The 21,967-nt window shown below is 41.2% G+C and overlaps 1 protein-coding gene across 8 annotated transcripts in view; it reads right to left on the reverse strand.

Moving 5' to 3' along the window:
• The window catches only part of MYPN (myopalladin), a 389,049-nt gene that overhangs the window by 90,651 nt on the left and 276,431 nt on the right, over positions 1–21,967 (reverse strand). For 7 of the 8 annotated variants that reach the window (XM_029609689.1, XM_029609690.1, XM_029609692.1 and 4 more), the window contains one exon: positions 9,220–9,541. In XM_029609689.1, the coding sequence (XP_029465549.1) occupies positions 9,220–9,541 (322 nt within the window). The remainder of the gene's footprint in view (positions 1–9,219; positions 9,542–21,967) is intronic. The other variant, XM_029609685.1, reaches the window with a different exon arrangement.

Genomic DNA, 21,967 nt, shown 5'->3' on the forward strand with positions numbered 1-21,967 from the left:
AAGACACTCGGGCTATGGCATGGTGGATCTCTTCAGTGCAAGATAGTAAAAAGACATGCTGATGTATCACCTCAGTACAATCCAATGAAATATAGCATAGCTGCACTGATTTCCAGTAGGGATATAGTAGTTCCCAGTAAATTTGGAAGATATAGCGATCCATAATTCAAATGGCTTAACATACGTAATTAATGAATTTTTCCTATTGCAAAATATAATAGTATAAATAATTACATTATATACACCTAAATAAAGAGATCTGGTCTAGTCTTGTCTGATCATCTAAATTTTACTGCATAGACTGTACTGTTTTTAATATTTTATTCTATTTTATTCCATGTTATGTTTTTATGGTTTATGTAACTAATATATTATATGACTATTTTATATAGTTTAGTATTTTATGGATTATGTGTAAAATCTTGTAAGTCACCTAGCGTTTGTCACCAGGTGACTAATAAATAAAATAATAATAATAATACTGATGAATCTCAGAAGTTGCAGAAATGTATTGGTTGTTGAAATGCTCAATTGTGAATTTGATAAAGAAAAACAGGGATATGCCATTGATGGCTTAGTGATCATTAAGGGAGATTTGGGTTTGATTCCCAAACCCAGTTTCTGCTCCTTGGGCCAATCAGGGATGGGGATACAGCAGGGGTAGTGTTTTTAGTCCATGGAGGGAAAGCAAATGCCAGTCATTACAAAATAATAATACCTTGTGGTCAGACAAATCTGATCAATATCATTGTCTGGGTGACCAAAGAATTGGATCAGGGAGAGCACTAGATGTAGTGCACTTGGATTTCACTAAAGCTTTTGACATGGTTCTGCACAGACAACTTATAAATAAACTGAGCACCCTTGATATGGGCCCTAAAGTGACTGGGTTAGAAACTGGTTAGGTGACAAAGGGTGGTGGTAAAGGGAGCTCACTTAGAGGAAAAGAGCATTACCAGTGGTGTGCCGCAGGGATCAGTCTTTAGACCTGTTTTTTCAATCTCTTCATAAGTGATATTGCAGAAGGACTATAAGGAAAAGTTTGCTTTTATGTGGATAATACCAAAATCTGCAACATGGTAGATACCCAGCAAGGTGTGGAAAACATGAGGAGGGACCTAGCGAAGCTTGAGGAATAGTCTAGAGTCTGGCAGCTAAGATTTAATATTTATTTCCATTTTACCCCTCCTCTCCCCCCTTGTTCTTTGGTTCCTCTATCGTTCTCTTGTTTCCCCCACCCTTGTTCTCTGTAATACGTTCTCTGTAAACTGATAAGATGTACCCATGAATACCGGTATAGAAAAGTTCTTAAATAAATAAATACAAATATTAAAATATGTAGAGTCATGTACTTGGGCTGCGTAAGGGAGAAGTACAGTCTAGGGGTGAAATTCTTCTATACACGAAACAAGAGTGGGATCTGTGGATGATTGTATCTCATGATGTCAAGGTGGCCAAGCAGGTGGATAAGCCGACTATAAAAGCCAGAAACATGCTTGATTGCATAAGGAAAGAAATGGATAGCAGAAGAAAGGAGGTGATATTGCCCTTATATAAGTCTCTAATGAGGCCCCATTTGGAATACTGTGTACAGTTCTGCAGACTACACTGTCAAAAGGATTAAACAGGATGGAGTCTGCCCAGAGAGTGGCTACTAAAATGGCCAGTGGTCTTCATTACAAAGCATATGGGGACAGTCTTAAGAATGATGTATACCCTAGAGAAAAGCAATATAAAGAAGTGTGATAGAGATACAGTATTTAAATACCTAAATGCACAGGAGGTGGGTCTCTTTCAATGGAAAGGAAACTCTGGAATGAGAGGTCATGGGATGAAGGTGAAAGGGGGTAGACTCAGGAGTGATCTGGGAGGATAACTTTCAAACAACTGAACACTGTGGCAAATACACATGCATATAATCACATAGTTTTACCATAGCATTTTATAACATGCACATATCACATACATGTCTATTATAAAATACATGTATGTAGGCCAACATGCAAATACATGCAATGCATGTACTTTTCCCATGATTTTAAAAATATACGCACATATATTTTATACATGAAAATTAAGTAGGAGATGAGGCAGACAGAGAGGTATAAAGAGATCTTTAGGGACACAGTAGCCAAGTCCCAACACCAGTCATGAGCTCCTGTACTGCTTTGGAGGAGCAAGGTCACCTGGTTGGAAAACATTACTCTGATGTAGCAGGACGGTATCTTATAGCAAGGACCTGCTCTCCAAGTGATACATTATCTTCTGGCACTGAGGATGAGGATCCAAGGGCTAGTGCCCAGGAGGGAAGGGTTAGGTCGGCTGTCATAGCTAGTGATTTGATTATTAGAAATGGAGATACATGTGAGGCTGGTAGAGATGAGGACTGCTTGGTAACTTGCCTGTCTGGTGCAAAGTTGGCTGACCTCATGCTTCATAGATAAGATTTTAGATAGTGTTTGGGCAGACATAGGAAGGAGTGGAGTGGGAGGCTCTAAAAGCCAAATTTAGGCTCTTCAGTAGAAAGTTGAAATCTAGAACCTCTAGTGTAGCATTCTCTGAAATACTCGCTGTTCCATGTAGAAAATCCCAGAGGCAGGCAGAGCTCCAGAGTCTCAATGCATGGATGAGATGATGGTGCGGAGAAGTGGGCAACATTTTGGGAAAGGGGGAGCCTATTCTGAAATGTTGGGCTCCACCTTAATCAGGGTAGAACCAGGCTGCTGATGCTAACCTTCAAAAAGGAGATAAAGCAGCTTTTAAGCTAGATCAAGGGGGAAAGCCAACAGTCGCTCAGTAGTTTGGAGGTGAAGAATAGGCCGAGCAGATAACCAAGAATTCCCAGATGCCTCTGCTGTACTGTGGCTTGTCAGAGGTGAATGAACTTTGAGTACTTTTCTGAGCATGACTTGCAGAAAATCCCTGAGACAGATTTGCTGGCAACAACAGGACAGAGGCCTATTTAATGGCAGCATTTACTTCACAATACAGAGAAACTGGGTCCAGGCTGCAGGCTTTTGTCTTGCAGATGCCTATTTCAACTGACAGGAGCCAGGTAAATGAAGATGCCCCTGAGGGTGCAGCTTTAATTAAATCCTGGTGCCACAAAACGGAATTCATGCTGAGCTTCTATTCAAAAACCAGACTTGTTACCTGTTTATACAACAAAGAATATCAAGAGAAGAACAGAAGAACAAAAGCCAGCAAAGCCATGATTGATAAAGGAACTTTTTTATGGTGGGAGGATATACAGGTTTAGTTGGTTAGGAATTCTCAGAATGGGGGGAGTGATCTTCACAAGCATTTCCTATACATGATAGATTGTCATGACAACAGCATAAGGTATCTTTGTAAAAAAGTCTTTGGGCAGTCACGTCATTCATTCTGGAAGCTTCGGGAATGTTGTATTTTGATTATATAAGTCAGGGCATGTCAGAGATTCACTGAGATGCAAGTTATTACAGATAGAGGGCAGTCATATTGCATCTCCCAGAACACTTGTCTTGGACTTTCTTATAAACAGCTGAATAAATTATATTTTAAAATCTTTTTCTGAATCGAAGTGTTCTGATTGCCCTGTCCCTGTGTACACAAAATTATGTACAGAGGGAGGTATTTTCAAATGAAACTAAAATAACAGAGGATATAGGACATCCTGACAGAGAGGTTCCAATAAAAGCAATAGCTCATGTGTCTATAAGTAAAGAACCACCTGAGTTAACAGATTACAAAATATCCATGTCAAGTAATAAGCAGATTGTTAATACCAACAAAAAACATACTTTGAAATGTTTGCATGCTAATGCTAGAAGTCTAAAAAGACATGGATTAATGGGACAACCAGCATGGATTTACTCAAGATAAATCTTGCCTCACCAATCTGCTACAATTTTTGGAAGGGTTTAATAAACATGTGGATAATGGTGAGCCAGTGGATACAGTGGATATAGTGTATTTGGATTTTCAGAAGGTATTTGACAAATTGCCCCATGAGAGACTCCTAAGAAAATTAAAAAGTCACAGGATAGGAGCAGCGGCGGACTCACGATGTCGGACTGGCCCGGGTATTCGCCGCCCAGGCCGGCCCAGGACACGTCATGTGGTCTGCCGAGCGTAGCTTTGTCACGGCCGCACACGGCAGACCACGTGACTGGAGCGATCGGCCCACCGGGGGATACCAGATCCTCCGATAGGCCAATCCACCCCTGGATAGGAGGCAATGTTCTATTGTGGACTGCAAACTGGTTAAAAGACAGGAAACAGAGAGTAGAGCTAAATGGTCACTTTTCTCAGTGGAGCAGAGCTTTTTAATATATTTATAAATGATCTGTAAATGTAAATGATGAGTGAGGTGATTAAATTTGCAGAAGAAACAAAATTATTCTGAATTGTTAAATCACAAGCAAATTGTGAAAAATTGCAGGAGGACCTTATGCATTTAAATGGCAGATGAAATTTAATATGGTTAAGTGCAAAGTGATGCATGTGGGGAAAAGTAACCCGCACTGTAGCTACAAGATGTTAGATTCCATATTAAGAATTACCACCCAGAAAAAGGACCAAAGCATCATAGTGGACAATACTTTGAAATCCTCAGTTCAATATGCGGCGGCAGTCAAAAAAGCAAACAGAATGTTAGGAATTATTAGGAAAGGTATGGAGAATAAAACAGCGAATGTCATAATGCCCTGTTATCGCTTCATGATAAGGTTACACTTAGAGTACTGTATGCAATTCTGGTTGCCACATCTCAAAAAAGATACAGTTGCAATGGAAAAAGTACAGAGAAGGGGGACCAAAATGATAAAGTGAATGGAACCACTCCCTATGAGGAAAGGCTAAAGAGGTTAAGGCTGTTCAGCTTGGAGAAGAGACAGCTGACGGGGAATATGATAGAGGTATATAAAATCATGAGTGGAAAGAATGGGTAAATGTAAATCAGTTATTTACTCTTTTGAAAAATATAAAGGCTAGGGGACACTACATGAAGTTAGTAAGTATCACATTCAAAACAAATCAGAAAAAAAATATTTTTCACTCAATGCAAAATTAAATTCTGGAATTCATTGCCAGAGGATGTGGTTAAAGCAGTTAGCATAGCTAGGTTTAAAAAAGGTTTGGTTAAGTTCCTGGAAGAGAAGTCAATAAGCTGTTCTTAATCACACAGACTTAGGGGCGGATTTTCAGAGCCCTGCTCGCGTAAATCCGCCCAAAACCGGGCGGATTTACGCGAGCAGGGCCCTGCGCGCCGGGAAGCCTATTTTACATAGGCCTCCCGGCGCGCGCAGAGCCCCGGGACTCGCGTACGTCCCGGGGTTCTCGGAGGGGGGCGTGTCGGGGGGCGGGGCCGGAGCGCGCGGCGTTGCGGGGGCGTGTCGGCAGCGTTTTGGGGGCGGGTACGGGGCGTGGCTACGGCCCGGGGGCGTGGCCGCGCCCTCCGTACCCGCCCCCAGGTCGCGGCCCGGCGCGCAGCAGGCCCGCTGGCGCGCGGGGATTTACGTCTCCCTCCGGGAGGCGTAAATCCCCCGACAAAGGTAAGGGGGGGGTGTAGACAGGGCCGGGTGGGTGGGTTAGGTAGGGGAAGGGAGGGTAAGGTGAGGGGAGGGCAAAGGAAAGTTCCCTCCGAGGCCGCTCCGATTTCGGAGCGGCCTTGGAGGGAACGGGGGGAGGCAGCGCGGCTCGGCGCGCGCAGGCTATACAAAATCGATAGCCTTGCGCGCGCCGATCCAGGATTTTAGTGGATACGCGCGGCTCCGCGCGTATCTACTAAAATCCAGCGTACTTTTGCTTGAGTCTGATGCGCAAGCAAAAGTAGGCTGATCGCGCTTCTTTTAAAATCTACCCCTTAAGGAATAGCCACTACTTATCACTGCGCGATAAATCCAATAGGGAATAGCCAATGCATATTGCCAGCATTAGTAGCATGGGATATATTTAATGTTTGGGTACTTGTCAGGTACTTGTGACTTGGATTGGCCACTGCTGGAAACAGGATACTGGGTTTGATGGACCCTTGGTCTGAGCCAATATGGCATATCTTATGTTCTTATATTTTTATGATAGCAACATGGGATTGATTTTTGCTGTTTGGGATCTTGCCAAGTACTTATGACCTGGACTAGCCACTACTGAAAAAAGGATACTGAGCTTGATGGACCCTCAGTCTGACCCAGTATGGCAAATTCTTACATTCTTAAGTTGAGATTTAAATGTGTAAATCAGTGGTTTTTAAAACATATGTGCATGAATGAAATTACAAGTTTAGCCAATTAGTCCACCAGTTTGCCCAATCCTTCTCCAGGTCATCGTGACCATCTTGGTTCTTCAATCTGAAGTCCCTCGAGTTCATCCAGACCTCCCACCTAGTCAATACTAGACAAAAACCACATTTAATATTGCTTGCACCAGATAATTAGCAAGTATAAAAATTTGCGAGTAATGTATGTACGTGTCTTTCAACATTGCAAGTTAACGTGTGTAACTGCTGGCCTTGTCCTAGAACACCTCTACACCAACCGTCATTTTATGTGCGTATATGTGCATACAAAAGAGAAAATATGTGCATATTTTGGACTTTTATCAAATACAGATTATGCAAGTAGAGGCTACGTACATACAGTATCCTCATTTTTACATGCATAGCGTTTTAAAAATTCACCTTTAAGGAAGTATTTCTTTACAGAAATAATGATGGATATGAAGAAGACAAGGACAACATCTGAGATCGAGAAGACACAGGGAATCTCTGAGAGAATGATAGGGCTTGTAGAGTTGAGCAGTTGTGTGGATGGGCAGACTTGATAGGCTGTATGCTCTTTGTCTGCCATTATATTGCTATATTGTTATATTTCTACATACATATTGGTTTCCTGAGGGAGCTGTGGTCTGTGATCCCTGGCCAATTAATGTCACTGCAATAGCTGGGCTAGACAGGCTGGTGAAAACCCAAAATAATTGTGAATGAAAGATCATGCTCTTCATGGCCTGCTTTATGCTGGTTCCAATTGGGTTGGAAGCCCAAATGAAGTAGGAGAAAGCTGCTGAGCAAAAAAAAAAAAAAATCCTAAAAATAAAAACAGGGAGTTATGGTCATAATACATTGCTCTGGTCACAATTTACTTGGGATAGTATTTTTAAGTCTGATTGCAAATCAGGTTATAGACAACAGGGACGTGGAAGAGAAAAAGGCTAACATGACCTGAGAACTTGGAGGGTCTAAGTTATCACAAATGGCAGCAAAATGTAGGTGTCTTCAAATGAGAACATAAGAACATAAGAAATTGCCATGCTGGGTCAGACCAAGGGTCCATCAAGCCCAGCATTCTGTTTCCAACAGAGGCCAAACCAGGCCACAAGAACCTGGCAAGTACCCAAACATCAAGAAGAACCCATGCTACTGATGCCAGTAATAGCAGAGGCCATTCCCTAAGTCAACTTGATTAATAGCAGTTAATGGACTTCTCCAAGAACTTATCCAAACCTTTTTTTAACCCAGCTACACTAAGGGGTAGATTTTAAAAGCTCTGCGCGCGTAAATCCTGCCGGATTTCCGCGCGAAGGGCACTCGCATGCTGGCGCGCCTATTTTGCATAGGCCGCCGGCGCGCGCAAAGCCCTGGGATGCGCCGGGGGCTTGCTAAAATGGGTGGTCCAGGGATGTGTCTGTGGTCCTGGGGCGTGTCCGGGGGCATGACTGCGGTCCCGGGCATTCCGTGGGTGTGGCCGAGTGCCCTGACACAGCCGGCAGGCGTAACTCCATTGAACAAGGTGGGGGGGGGGATTTAGATAGGGCCGGGGGGGTAGGTTAGATAGGGGAAGGGAGGGAAAGGTGGGGGGGGGGGACAAAAAAAGTTCCTTTCGAGGCCGCTCCTATTTTGGAGCGGCCTCGGAAGGAACGGAGGCAGGCTACGCGGCTCGGCGCGTGCAGGCTGCCGATTTTGTGCAGCCTTGCGCACGCCAACCCTGGATTTTAAAAGATACGCGCGACTACGCGTGTATCTTTTAAAATCCAGCATACTTTGTTCTCGCCAGTTGCGCAAGCAAAAGTACGTGCATGCGCTGTTTTTTAAAATGGACCCCTCTCTGTACTAAGCACATACTCTGGCAACAAATTCCAGAGCTTAATTGTACATTGAATGAAAAAGAATTTTCTCCGATTAGTCTTAAATGTGCTACTTGCTAACTTCATGGAGTGCCCCCCTAGTCCTTCTATTATTCGAAAGTGTAAATAACCGAATCACATCTACTCATTCAAGACCTCTCATGATTTTAGACCTCTATCATATCCCCCCTCAGCCGTCTCTTCTCCAAGCTGAACAGCCCTAACCTCTTCAGCCTTTCCTTATAGGGGAACTGTTCCATCCCCTTTTTCATTTTGGTTGCCCTTCTTTGTACTTTCTCCAATGCAACTATATCTTTTTTGAGATGCGGTGACCAAAATTGTGCACAGTATTCAAGGTGCGGTCTCACCATGGAGCGATACAGAGGCATTATGACATTTTCCATTTTATTAACCATTCCCTTCCTAATAATTCCTAACATTCTGTTTGCTTTTTTGACTGTTGCAGCACATTGAACAGACTATTTTAAAGTATTATCCACTATGATGCCTCGATCTTTTTCCTGGGTGGTAGCTCCTAATGAAAACCTAACATCGTGTAACAACAGCAAGGGTTATTTTTCCCTATATATATACCTTGAACTTGTCCATATTAAATTTCATCTGCCATTTGAATGCCCAATCTTCCAGTCTCGCAAGGTCCTCCACTTGTGATTTAACTACTCAGAATAATTTTGTATCATCCACATATTTGATAACCTCACTCGTCGTATTCCTTTCCAGATCATTTATATATATATTGAAAAGCACCGATCCAAGTACAGATCCCCGAGGCACTCCACTGTTAACCCATTTCCACTGAGAAAATTGACCATTTAATCCTACTCTCTGTTTCCTGTCTTTTAACCAGTTTGTAATCCACGAAAGGACATTGCCTCCTATCCCATGACTTTTCAGTTTTCTTAGAAGCCTCTCATGAGGAACTTTATCAATAGAAGGAAGGCAAGGGGGCATTGCAATAAATGATCTTAGCAGTACTAATAGTAATACTGTGTACATAATTAAAACGCTGAAGTGTGTTAATTCATTTCTACAAACAATAGATTTTGAAGAATCATGTGCCCAAAATCTGGACCAGGATTTTAAATTTTTAATACTTACAGTTTGGGCTTAGCCAGTACTGGAGGAGGTTCTTTTGTAGGTGAAGTTGGACCTGATGTTCCAGTTTGCCCATTGATCACTCCATCTTCTGATGATGCTTCACTTCCTTTATCATCTTCTGGCAGCTTAAAATGCACACGCAGGCCTATCTTAGAACTAGATCTTGGTTCATTGTGATTCACAAGAACTCCTTCCAGTTTGGGTTTTGCTGGTTGATCTGAGGAAGGACATGTAGGGTTTGAAGGTAAAGGTTGTTGCTTAAAAGCTTCCAAGTTGATTGTGTTTAAATGGAGGTTAGGACCACCATTGTTACTCTCGGACCCTGAAAAAGAAAACCTTATTTTGACTTCTCTTATATACCCCCAAGTGTCACAAACAACAGATTAAGGTTGGTTTGACACCATCGCACACCTATCACAATGCATGATTGGTGTAGATCAGAAGGTCCCAAACCTGTCCTGTGGGAGCCCCAGTCAACCAGGTTTTCAGGATATCCACAGTGAATATGCATGTTTTAAAATTTGCATGCTATGGAGGCAATGCATGCAAAATTGTCTCCTACATATTCATTGCGGATATCCAGAAAACCTGAACTGGCTGGGGGTCCTCCAGGACAGGTTTGGAAACCTCTGGTGTAAATTATGATAGTGCAAAATTTGTGCTGCATCAAAGTTTAAATTGACACCTTCCCTTTCTTTGATAATTCAATTAACATATCAATAACAGGCACAAAAATGGGGTTCTATTAGTACATTATCCTTGATGATTGGTGCTGCTTTGCACAAGTTTCAAACTTGTTTTAATTCAACCCCTTTCTGAGTCTGTTACCATCTGCCCTATATACAGTATGTGCATGTGCTTCTCTGTGTAACATCATCTGAGGGGGTTCTGGCTCTCTGCATACTAGTTGATAAAGGGCATAAGTAACAAAGGGTTTTCTTAACTATCAAACTGCAAAATTCCTTACCCTGACACCTTTACATCAAACACTTCATATGGAGGGCAATTTTAAAAGGGATTTCTGTGGGCAAAAAGCATTTTACCTGTACAAGTCATCTATCTGTAAATTGTCTTTATCTGGGTAAAAGTATACACGTTAATTCCATAAGATGATTCCTTTTATTGACATTGAAATGGAAGCATTCCTGAAGTGGAGTTAGATCAAGGGAGAAAATTACGTGCATATTGTTAGATTTTCAAAACTATGGTATGAATTTTCAAAGCATATATGTGCATAAAATCAGCATATATGCGCATACCTAGCTTGTACTTGCATAATCACTATTTTATAAACATTGAAAGTATGTGTATACTTCAGATTTCGCACACACATATACATGCAAAAAAAGGGGTGGTCTGGGGCATTCTGGGGCGGGCCAACAGTTTCGGGCATAAGTTGCTAGTTTATTTAAAAGACACTTAAATATGTACTTTGTGCAACTTACTCGTGCAATTTTACACCTGCTAATTATCTTGCATATCAGACTTATTTATTGTGTACCTTTGGCTGGGCATTCAGGCTAAAGAACCAGAAGGGTCTCGATGACCTGGAGAAGGACTGGATGAACTGGTGGAGGAATCGATAAACTGGTAATTTTATTTATGCATGCATGTTTAAAAATATATCAACTCCCGCGTGTACATTAGGTTTTACCCAAGCAAGTCCTACTTTTTTTTTGCATGTAAAATATATGCACATATATTTTTAGAATTGGAAGGAAAAGTACACATGTTCAATTTATTGAAATACTCACTTTCAATGAATTGCATATATTCATGCATAAGCACACTTGTGCGTATCTTAGAATACACGTGTATCTGATAGGCATGGCTTATAAAATACTTTCATATATCTCTGCATGGCCATAAATGTATGGATATAGGGTCCTGCAGAGTTATTTGAAAGTTATATTCTAAAGTGTGTAATTTTGGTGGGAAAACGTATCTTCAGAAAAAGCAGGGATATTTGTCGGTTTATGTTTTTGTATTGCTTTATAATTGTTTTTATTTGATGTGTTTTATTATGAGTTATTTTTTGATTTTTGAAATGTGAATTTTTATGTTTTTATTACATTTTTGTACAACGCTTTGCGCAGCCTAGAAAGGCTAAGAAAGTAGACCACATTTTTTTTAAATAAATAAATCTCTGCCAGTACTTTTTTCTTAGGTGATTTTCAAAAGTGAAAAAAAAGAAGAACTTTTTTTTTGAAATTTGGTGCAAAGTCCATGGGTAAAAATTATACACAGACTGCAGCAATGTAGGTAGTTTGAAAATTGCCTGCCGTAAGTAGTAACTGAACAAACAGCAGAAAAAGTATTTAAAATAATCTACTAATGCTACTATTATTTAAAATTTCTATAGCAGTACTAGATATATGCAGCACTGTACAGATACAGACGAGAGACAATCCTTTCTCTAAAGACAATGAGACTGGTGACATCCTGTAGACTAACCAATTTGTTGAGACATCACATTTCAAGCACAAGAGTCTACTTTGTCAGTCTAGCCAGCACACAAAAGCTTACAATCTAGTCCGCACATATAGGCAAGACAAGTAAGAGATTTTAGAACATGTATTTATTACAGTAAACAAGGTTAAGAACATAAGAAATTGCCATATTGGGTCAGAACGAGGGTCCATCAAGCCCAGTATCCTGTTTCCAACAATGGCTGGCCAATAGAGGTTACAAAAACCTAGTAAGTACTTAAACATTAAATACATACCATGCTACCAATGCCAATAACAGCAGTGGCTATTCCCTATATCAACTTGATTAATAGCATTTTATGGATTTCTCCTCCAGGAACGTATCCAAACCTTTTTTAAATCCAACTACACTAACTGCCCTAACCACATCCTTCAGCAACAAATTCCAGAGCTTAATTGTGTATTAAGTGAAAACGATTTTTCTCCAGTTTGTTTTAAATGTGCTCCTTGCTAACTTTATGAAGTGTCCCCTAGTCCTTCTATTATCTGAAAGAGTAAATAACCGATTCACATTTACCCATTCAAGACCTCTCATGATTTTAAAGACCTCTATCATATCCCCCCTCAGGAGTCTCTTCTCCAAGCTGAAAAGTCCTAACCTCTTTATCCTTTCCTCATAGGAGAGCCATTCCATCACCTTTATCACTTGTGTCACCCTTCTCTGTACCATTTCTAGCTCCACCATGGGCCTCATTTTCTAAAGTATTGCAGGCCTGCGGTACTTTAGAAAAATGTGGTAATGAGGGGAGGGAGGCCAAAACGGGGGAGCGGTCCTGCGCTAGCCGGCAGCAATCGCACCTCTGCGGTGCGATCGCTGCCGGCATCGCGCCTAATAACTATACCATAGCTACCTGCAATAGCTAGCGAAGGTAGCGCATGCCTGCGCTACCTACATCTGGCCGCAGAGTCGGCCCCGGTGATGCCCCCGACTCCTCCTCTTCCGGGGCAGACTCCGCCCCGATGTAGGTAGCGCAGGCATGCGCTGCCTGCGATAGCCTTAGAAAATAAGGACCTATATCTTTTTTAAGATAAGGCAACCAGAACTGCACACAATTGTCAAGGTGTGGTCACACTATGGATCAATTCAAAGGCATTCTGGTACCCTTTTTTATTTTCCATTCCTTTCCTAATAATACTTAACATTCTATTTGCTTTTTTAAACACTACCACACACTAAGCCAAGGATTTCAAAGTATTATCCACAGTGACTCCAAGGTCCTTTTCTTGCATGGTGTTGCCTAATATGGAACCCAGCAACATGTACCTATAGTTTGGATTATTCTTCCCTATATGCATCACTTTGTTCTTGTCCACATTACATTTCATCTGCCATTTAGATGCTCATTTCCCCAGTCTTAGTAGGTCGTCTTGCAATATCTCACAATTGTCTTGTGATCTAACAACTCTGCATAATTTTGTGTCATCTGAGAAAATGATCACCTCACTCTTCACTCCCTTTTTCCAGATCGTTTATAAATATATTAAAAAGCATTAGCTTTAGTACAGATCCCTGGGCACCATTGAGAAAAATGACCATTCAGTCCTTCTCTCTGTTCCTATCCTTTACCCAATTACCCATGCACACTAGAACATCACCTTCTATCCCATGACTTTTTCATTTCCTGATGAGTCTCTCATGAGGGAGCTTGTCAAATGCCTTCTGAAAATCCAGATACACTATATCAACTGACTTGCCCTTGTCAACATGTTTGTTAACCCCACAATATAATCTAACAGATTTGTAAGGCAAGATTTCCCTTTACTAAATCCATGTTGGCTCTGCCCCAATGGTCTGTGTCTATCCAGATGGTCAGTAATTTTGTTTTAATTAAAACTAAATATATTCCAATCTTTAATTTTGTCACCTCTTTCCATATATATTTAGCAAAATTATAAATATACAAAATATAATACCTTATATTCACTTATCACTATTTACCCTATAATCACTTATCAGTATAAAGCAATATAAAGCAAAATCAACTCTATTAGGGTGAGGCACCCATATACATCACCCAGATAGCCCAACATACCCACGTATCCAACACTACTAAAAACCTTTACCCCATTCATACAAAAAACATTCTACCTCCCATTCATGCTCATACTCACCCACATTCGCACTCAAAACGCGGGGAGTAGCTGGCTTGTTACGGCGGTTACTACCCCAAACCAAATGTGCCTGATACTTCACTTTCCATGCATATCCAGCATGGTTCTCTGCTGCATCGGCATGGGAGAAAGACTGATACATCGCGCATTTCCAGCATAGCTCTCTGCTTCAACGGCAGGGGAAAAAAAAAATTAACAAACAAACAAACAACAAACAACGGCAGGGGGAAAAAAAAAACCAAAAACAAAAAACTGATGCTTCAAGCATATCCTGCATAGCTTCAACGACAGGGGTGAAGAAAAAAAGGATTCGCAATCACAAAGCGAGGAGTAGCTGGCTTGTTACGGCGGTTACTACCCCAAACCAAATGTGCCTGATACTTCACTTTCAATGCATATCCAGCATGGCTCTCTGCTTCTACAGCAGGGGAGAAGAAAAAAAAACCCAACAAGAGCTGTACAACATAGTCTAGGTAAAACAAATAAGCATGGGTGTAGCTTGCTTATCGCGGCGGTTACTGCCCCTACTACCCCTAACTAATCAAGCTAGATATTTCACTTGCATGCAGCTCCATCACTGCTCTCTACATTAATGGTGGGGGTGGAAGGGGAATAGAACAAGGAGCTAAGAGTAACAGATAAGAATGAGAGAAAAAATGTGTGAGGCTTGCTGGGCAGACTGGATGGGCCATTCGGTCTTCTTCTGCCGTCATTTCTATGTTTCTATGTTTCTATGTTTCTATGTTTCATTCATAAACATTAAACCACCCCAAGGTCATAAAATAGAATAAAGTGCTGCAATAGTTACACTAATATCAATACTTTAAAATTTGCCAAATATAAAAATATATAAATACAAAAAATTCAAAACCGAATCCAATCGCCATACAAAAATGTACTGAAAAGTGTTCCAGCAACATTCGACATCAGCTCTTTATCACATAGCTTTCTTCTACGCTGATATTCTTGTCAATTAGGGGCAAAGTTGATGTTGATGCTGTTGTTCAAGGAGACAGTATTAAGATGAGAAGATATGCAGTGGTGTGTCTGAAATATTGTGGAAAAAGAGATTGTTCAGTATATGAGGTTTCATGACTGATGTTAAAGGAGTGCTAGCAACAAGGCTTTTGATGATTTTCATTAAATGGTGGGACACTCAGAAGTTTGCAAAGGCATTTTGCCCCCCTGAGGAAGCCCTGCGGGGTGAAACGAGGGTCCCTTGTTGGGTACTATTAAGTTACCATGTGAATTGAAATACATCCTAATTGCCAAGAATATCAGCTAATAAGAGTTCTACTACAGCTATTGTATATATTGTATTCATATGTAAGATAAGTCTGCCTAATAACTGAATTGAAAGAATAAATACCTCCTCCACTCTATTACGGTCTCTGTGCCTGTAGATGATTCATCTGATTTGACACACCTCTATATTATTTGGATTTCTCCACTGGTGTGTCTCGCTCTCCACTTGCCTGGTGCAGGGATACCTATGCCAGAAAAATTCTTGCAGGATGATGATTCAGAGGAATTGAATCAAATCACAGTTAACCAGGAAGATGTAAAGGAGCAAATCCACAAACTAAAGTGTAACAAATCACTGGGATCAGATGGTTTACACCTCAGGGTTCTGAAAGAACTAAAAAAATAAAATTGCAGACTTATTACTAGCAATCTCTAACTTCTCACTCAAATAGCTATGGTATGGATGGCAGCCAATGTAATTTTTAGAAAGGGCTCCAGAGATGAGGTGAGCTTGATGTTGGTGCCTGACAAACAAAATTACTGTTATAACAGATGATATATATCAATACTCCTAATAATGGAAAACCTGTAATGTCAAATGAGAGTAAACAAACATTCACAATAATGTTTCAATTATTTATTTTATTTTTTAAAAACTTTTCTATACCGTCGCTAAGTTATGTACCATCGCAACGGTTTACAAACAGGCACAAAATAAGATATGTATAGGTAGGTTATCGTACATTCTAACAGGTGCCAATTTAGTACGGTTACAAACTCAAAATTATAACTAAATATATTCCAATCTTTAATGTTGTCACTTCTTTCCATATATATTTAGCAAAATTATAAATATACCTTATAATCACTTATCACTATGATACCCTATAATTACTTATCAATATAAAGAAATATAAAGCAAAATCAACTCTATTAGGGTGAGACACCCATATGCATCATCCAGATAGCCCAACATACCCATGTATCCCACGCTACTAAAAACCTTGAATGGGATTAATAATGCTACTACAACTATTGTATATATTGTATTCATATACAAGATACGTCTGCCTGATAACTGAACTGAGAGAATAACCTCCTCCCCTTTATTACGATCTCTGTGCCTGTAGATGATTCATCTGATCTGAAACACCTCTATATTATTTGGATAAGTATCTCTCCAACACCCTTCTCAGTAAAGACCAAAACAAATAATTAATTGAGTTTTTCTGTTATGGCCTTGTCTTCCCAGAGTGCCCTTTTTAGCCCTTAGTCATCTAGTAGACCAGCTGATTCCCTCACAGGTTTCATGTTTTGAATATACTTGGACAATGTTTTTATTTTGAGTTTTTGCCTTTCTGGCAAGCTTCTTTTAAAATTCTCTTTGGGAGTACCTTATTAATGATCTTTCCTATTTTCTTTGTTTAGATCCAACATGCTGGCTATCATTTTGCCTTTCTACCTTTTTAAATGCATGGAATTCCTTCAATCTGGGTTTCTGAGATGATGTTTTTAAACATCCACAAACTTTTAACTTTTGCAACTGCTCCTTTTAGTTTTGTTTTAATTTCCTCATCTTACCCAAATCTTCCTTTTTAAAGTTAAATGCTACTGCAGTAGTTTTTCTTACTGACCTACCTTCAGTGATGATGTTAAATTTGATTATGTTATGATCACTACTGCCAAGAGGCCCCACCATTTTTATCTCTTGCACCACTTGTCAGAGGGAGGGTAATTTTATAACAACCCACATAACTTATGCATTTCAAAAACATATACTTTTCACCAATTTTCAAAGCGAACCTTGAAAATTATCCAAAATAATGCATAGAAACTAATCCACACAAAGTTATACCTGTTTTTGCAGGATATAACTTGTGCATGTTAATTTATGTGCATACAGTTGTGGGAGTCTCGGTTTAGTGGACCCTTGGGCCGACCTGCTGGAGACTGGGAAAGATGGTCAATGTCTCTAATGGATAGCAGGCCGGGAGGCAGATGTTCAGGCAGGACGTAGATGCTCTTCACCCTGGAAGCTGGTACTCCCCCGGGAGGAGCCCGTAGGAGCCCAACTGCTGGGACTTAGGTGGCTTCACCCTTGGAAGCCGAAGCCCCCCCGGGAGGAGCCCGTAGGGGCCCGGCCGCTGGGACTTAGGCGGGTTGTGGGTCAGGACAGGTAACTGGAACCAGACTAGGACAGTAGCGATACTGTAACTGGGATCGGGTTCTGAAACCAGGCAGGAACTGTAGCAAGACTCAGGTACTGGAACCAGGCAGAAACTGTAGCAGGTAAACAGGAACCAAGCAGGTACTGTAGCAGGCAGGCAGGAACCAAGCAAGTATAGGAACCAAGCAGGTACTGTAGCAGGCAAGTACTGTAGCAGGTACGGAGCGACGAAGCAAGGCAGGTCACTCCGGGGCACAGCGCAACAGGAAACAGGGAGGCAACCTGTTGCAAGGCCAAGACTGGATGGCCACGGCGTCTGACGTCAGGAATTGGGCGGAGTCACCACTGGCGGGAAACTGCCTAGAAAAGCGCCCAAGAGGCGCGCGCGCGCCTAGAAGCAGGGCATCCACAGGAGACTTCGTGGCGGCGCAGCCCCAGCGGGGATGCCGCCAAACAGGCCGCAAACCAGGCCTCTGGAAGCGGGAGCAGGTCCGGGAGCACGGAGGTAAGGGCCTGGCTATGGTTCTCGCGGCCAGGACCACAACACTTACATTTCAAACAACTCTGCATGGCCCCATATTGTATATGGCCATGCGGAGATCTACTATAGTATTTTATAGCCTTAGCTCATCAGGTTATAAAATACTTTTTTGTGTACCTTTAATATACACGGGTATATTTTCTTACGTGTGAATACCTGCAATACATTAAAAGCAGGTACATTTCTTACCTATTTTATAAACTTATGCACGTATATTTTATGCATGAAAAAAATTGTGACTTCTTAATTAAAACTCTTTTTTACATGCAGAAGTTGATATATTTTAAAACACACTTGCATCACTTAAATCATCAATTTGCCAAAACCTCCACCAGTTCACCTGGTCAATGAGACCCTCCTAGTTCTTCTCTCTGAACACCCCAGAGTTCACCCAGACCTCCCATCCAACCAGCAGTAGGCAATAGACGAGTCTGATATCAATTGATTAAGATAATTAGCAGGTATAAAATTACACAAATAAGTTGCCAAATGTACATAAGTGCCTTATAAAATAGCAACTTGAGCACTTACCTCTTGGCTCCGCCAGAGAACACTTCTTTAATGCATACGTAAATTTATGCACAAGATAAAAAATACGAGTGTACTTTTGATGTTTATAAAATAACTACTTACACCCACATATGCTAATTTTATGCGCGTACCCTTAAGTATGTACATTTCAACTCCATCCCTAGAATGCTTGTCTTTTGTATGCATAAAAGTGTGCATGTAATCTGGTTATGTGCATCGCACACCAGTGAATTTTATAACAAGCCATTTACGTGCATAAATCAGTGTTTTATGCAGGGAAACAGCATTGAAAATTAGCTCCCTAATTAATGTGCATGGCTACTAATATAGGAACATTCAAATACAGATGGCGTTTAACAACATTTTTTTAGTCCAATGAAGCTTCTAACATACGTGCATATCCGTTACTGTTTTAGTAAACCAATCAAAAATCAAAGCCACATTCTTTCTTTAGTGCCTAAAGACAATTATAAATCACGTTCTAGTGCTTGGCTTTTAAAGAGCTTTCACCGCTGGTTCATCCAATGTTTGCAAATCATGTCATGGCTGGCTGTAATTTAACCACTTTCAGGGTCACCTTAAAAGCAATTGTACAAATGAAGACAATTGAAGAATTTTTATAAAAGTTTCTCCTACAATTGCAAACATAAAGTTAACACCTATTTACAAATGTAATGACCCTTTGGGTTCATTACCAGTCTGGCCTTAGTAACTCTTTGAGCTAGGACAGACAGGTTAGTAATTTAGGGGAGGCACCGTTCATTACAGCCCCTCCCTTTGAAGGAGTTGGGATGGCTATTCCCCTTGTGGTATAAAAGCAGCTTGCAGCAGTGCAAGGGTAGGCAGTGCAGCTTGATTTTTGAAGTTAAAGGAAGTTTAGGAGTTTTTGCCTCAGTTGGATTTTGGGCCTACCTTTGGGCTCACGTATCATCTGCCTGCAGTCTGTGGGGAAAAGTTGGGAAGCTGTCTCTCCAGTCCACACCTTGGCTTGTTGGGTCTATATTCCGGGTTGCTTTGGGATTTTCCAGTTTTTTTTTGGTTGTAAGAAACCTTGCAAGACCTGGTTTTTGGCCTGGAGAGAGATTACACGGAAGTCTCTTCCTGGGAGGGCCAGGATAGAGAAGGCCTGCCCCTTTGCACCCTCCTCAAGGACAGAGGAATGGTGGTAAAACCTGCTGCAAGTGGCTTCTGGTGTTTGGACTCAGTTTGGGGGAAAAAGACTTTTGGGTAGGAGATCTGGGAGGAAGGTGATGCTGCCCCCTTCCTGTCCTGAAGGAAGAACATCTAGAAAGATATGGTATTCCTGTTTGGATGCTCTTCCCATTGAGGGATCCCAAGAGAAAGAGACAGAGAGAAAGACCTGCTGGAGAACTGTGAGTAAGACCAAATCTGACGATGTTCTAAGGATCCCCATCAGGAATCTTCACCATGGGGAAGAGAATTTTGGACTCTGTGCAAAGACTGAGTTTTACCATTTTCCTGCCAATTTGGAGAGGGGTTTTTTTTTCTGCCCAAAACAAGAATACCTCTGCCCACTTGGGAACCTTACTTATCAAAGCCCTGGAGGGTGGGTGTGTCCCTTGCCCTGGTAAGGAGAGAAACCCTTGCACATACAGAGAAGAGAATGAGAACTGTATTCCATCTATTATGCTAAGAGCTGATGTGAGCTGTGCCATTTATTCATGCCAGAACTTCTACAGTAAAGTTTTCTTTTTTGGACACTCACCCAGAGTCTCCTGTGTGAGTGTCCACTCACATCTCTCACAGAGGAGAAAGAAAACTTCTACCTCTCCCAGGTTAAGCTACGGTATCACCTCTGCTACCCAGGATCTTAGAGGAGAAATTCTTCTCCTCCCCCTAGCCCAGTAAAAGAATCCGGCCCTGGAGTCAAAAAGATAGATTGAGAGAGTTTAGAGTTGAAATTGGCCCCGAGATCTATAAATTATTTTATGGCCCCCTGGAAATGGAGTTACAAAAATATTTGCATTTCATATACTTTTTCTTTGAACCAGACAACAATAAAATAACTGCAGCTGCTGACATCTCATCATTTTTCACTAATAGTTTCAAATCATGGGCCAATAGCCACCTCACCACATTCTCTCCACAATGCTGCTGTCTGGCAGTGTAATGGGTTACAGGGCCCCATGGAGATACAAAGCAGTTCAGTAATGAGACAGGAATGTCACATTTACATTGTCTATGCAGCACATAAGGTGACAGCTACGAATAAGTGCTGATTTTGCAGCATGTTAATATGTGATTTCAAGGAGTCAGTGGGTAACCAGTCATTGCTGCTGGACTTCTACTTATAATCAAGTGTTTCCCATCTGCTTATGCTGCATGGAAATGATTTTGACTTTTGGGTGTACAAACTAATCTGCACAACAACTGCTAAAAACTACTACTGCAAGAAATGGAAGAAGTCTTACATTATGTAAAACTTCAGTCTTCTGACACATTCAGAATGTGTCAAGTTATAATTTAGGTTTTCACAAAACACTGTGAAAATGGAAAAGTATTTTACAGTGAATGACAGAAATGGTGCAATAAGCAAAAATGTGTGGTGTAAGGAGAAATTTCCTTACCTGTTAATTTCCTTTCTATTAGTCCTGCTATACCAGCCCAGGCCTTAAAGAGTGAATTATTTCCCCCTAGCAGCAGATGGAGGCAGACAACACTGTTTTCCTCTGTGACATCACAGCCACTACTTAGGAGGTGGTGCTAGCAGCAGGAATCTAGTATCCTTCTGACATAGCTTTGGATTAGACCCCAGCAACTGAGGAATAATCATATTTGAAGAAGTTTTTCTGCAACCTACAATAGAAGAAAGCAAAAAGAATTAAATTTGAACAATGAGACAGGCCAAAGACCTCAACTAGACAATTAAGGCAATCATTCTGAAAAAATACAGCCTCATTTCCCAGGTGGGTCCTGGACTGGTTTAGCAGGACTAAAGGAAAGAAAATTAACAGGTAAGGAAATTTCTCCTTCCATCTCATTCTGCTACACCATTCTAGGCCTTAATGAGTGGAACGTATCAAAGCTTCATCTTCCCGGGTGGGAGGGAAGCGAGGGCTGCATGCAGAATCCCCGCACCGTACGCCATATCTTCCCACACTAGCACATTTAACCTTTAATGTTTCACAAAGAATACAGTGAAGACCAGGTAGGCGCCCTGAAATATCAGCTGGAGCCAAGGCATGTACCTCTGCCCGAGAGGCTAAATGAGCGCAGGTGGAGTGCGCACGCACCAATTCTGGAGGCTTCATGTCCTTAAGCAATTAAGCTGACTCAATCATCTCCTTAATAACAATCTGTCTGACTTGCAGATTGCATTGGTGACCTCCAAATACCTGAGGACAAGTCTCCGCACATCCAAACATCTAAGAGACCAATACTCCAGCCCACATTCCTCCCAAGAGGAAGTCGGGAGAGAAGCCATGTAATTGACATGAAAGATTGAATTTACCTTTGGGAGAAAAGACAGCATCAGAAAAAAGACCATAGTGTCTGACAAAATCACTAGAAAAGGGCACTGACATGATAGGGTTTGAAATTCTGTGTCCCATCTGGCAGAGTAAACAGCAACCAAAAAAGAGTGTTTTTAAGGCCAGATTTTTCAAGAACACTATTTCAAAGTTTCAAAGGGAGCACGTGTTA

This window comes from Rhinatrema bivittatum, chromosome 7 (genome assembly GCF_901001135.1).
Source record: "Rhinatrema bivittatum chromosome 7, aRhiBiv1.1, whole genome shotgun sequence".
Taxonomy (NCBI): Eukaryota; Metazoa; Chordata; class Amphibia; order Gymnophiona; family Rhinatrematidae; genus Rhinatrema; species Rhinatrema bivittatum.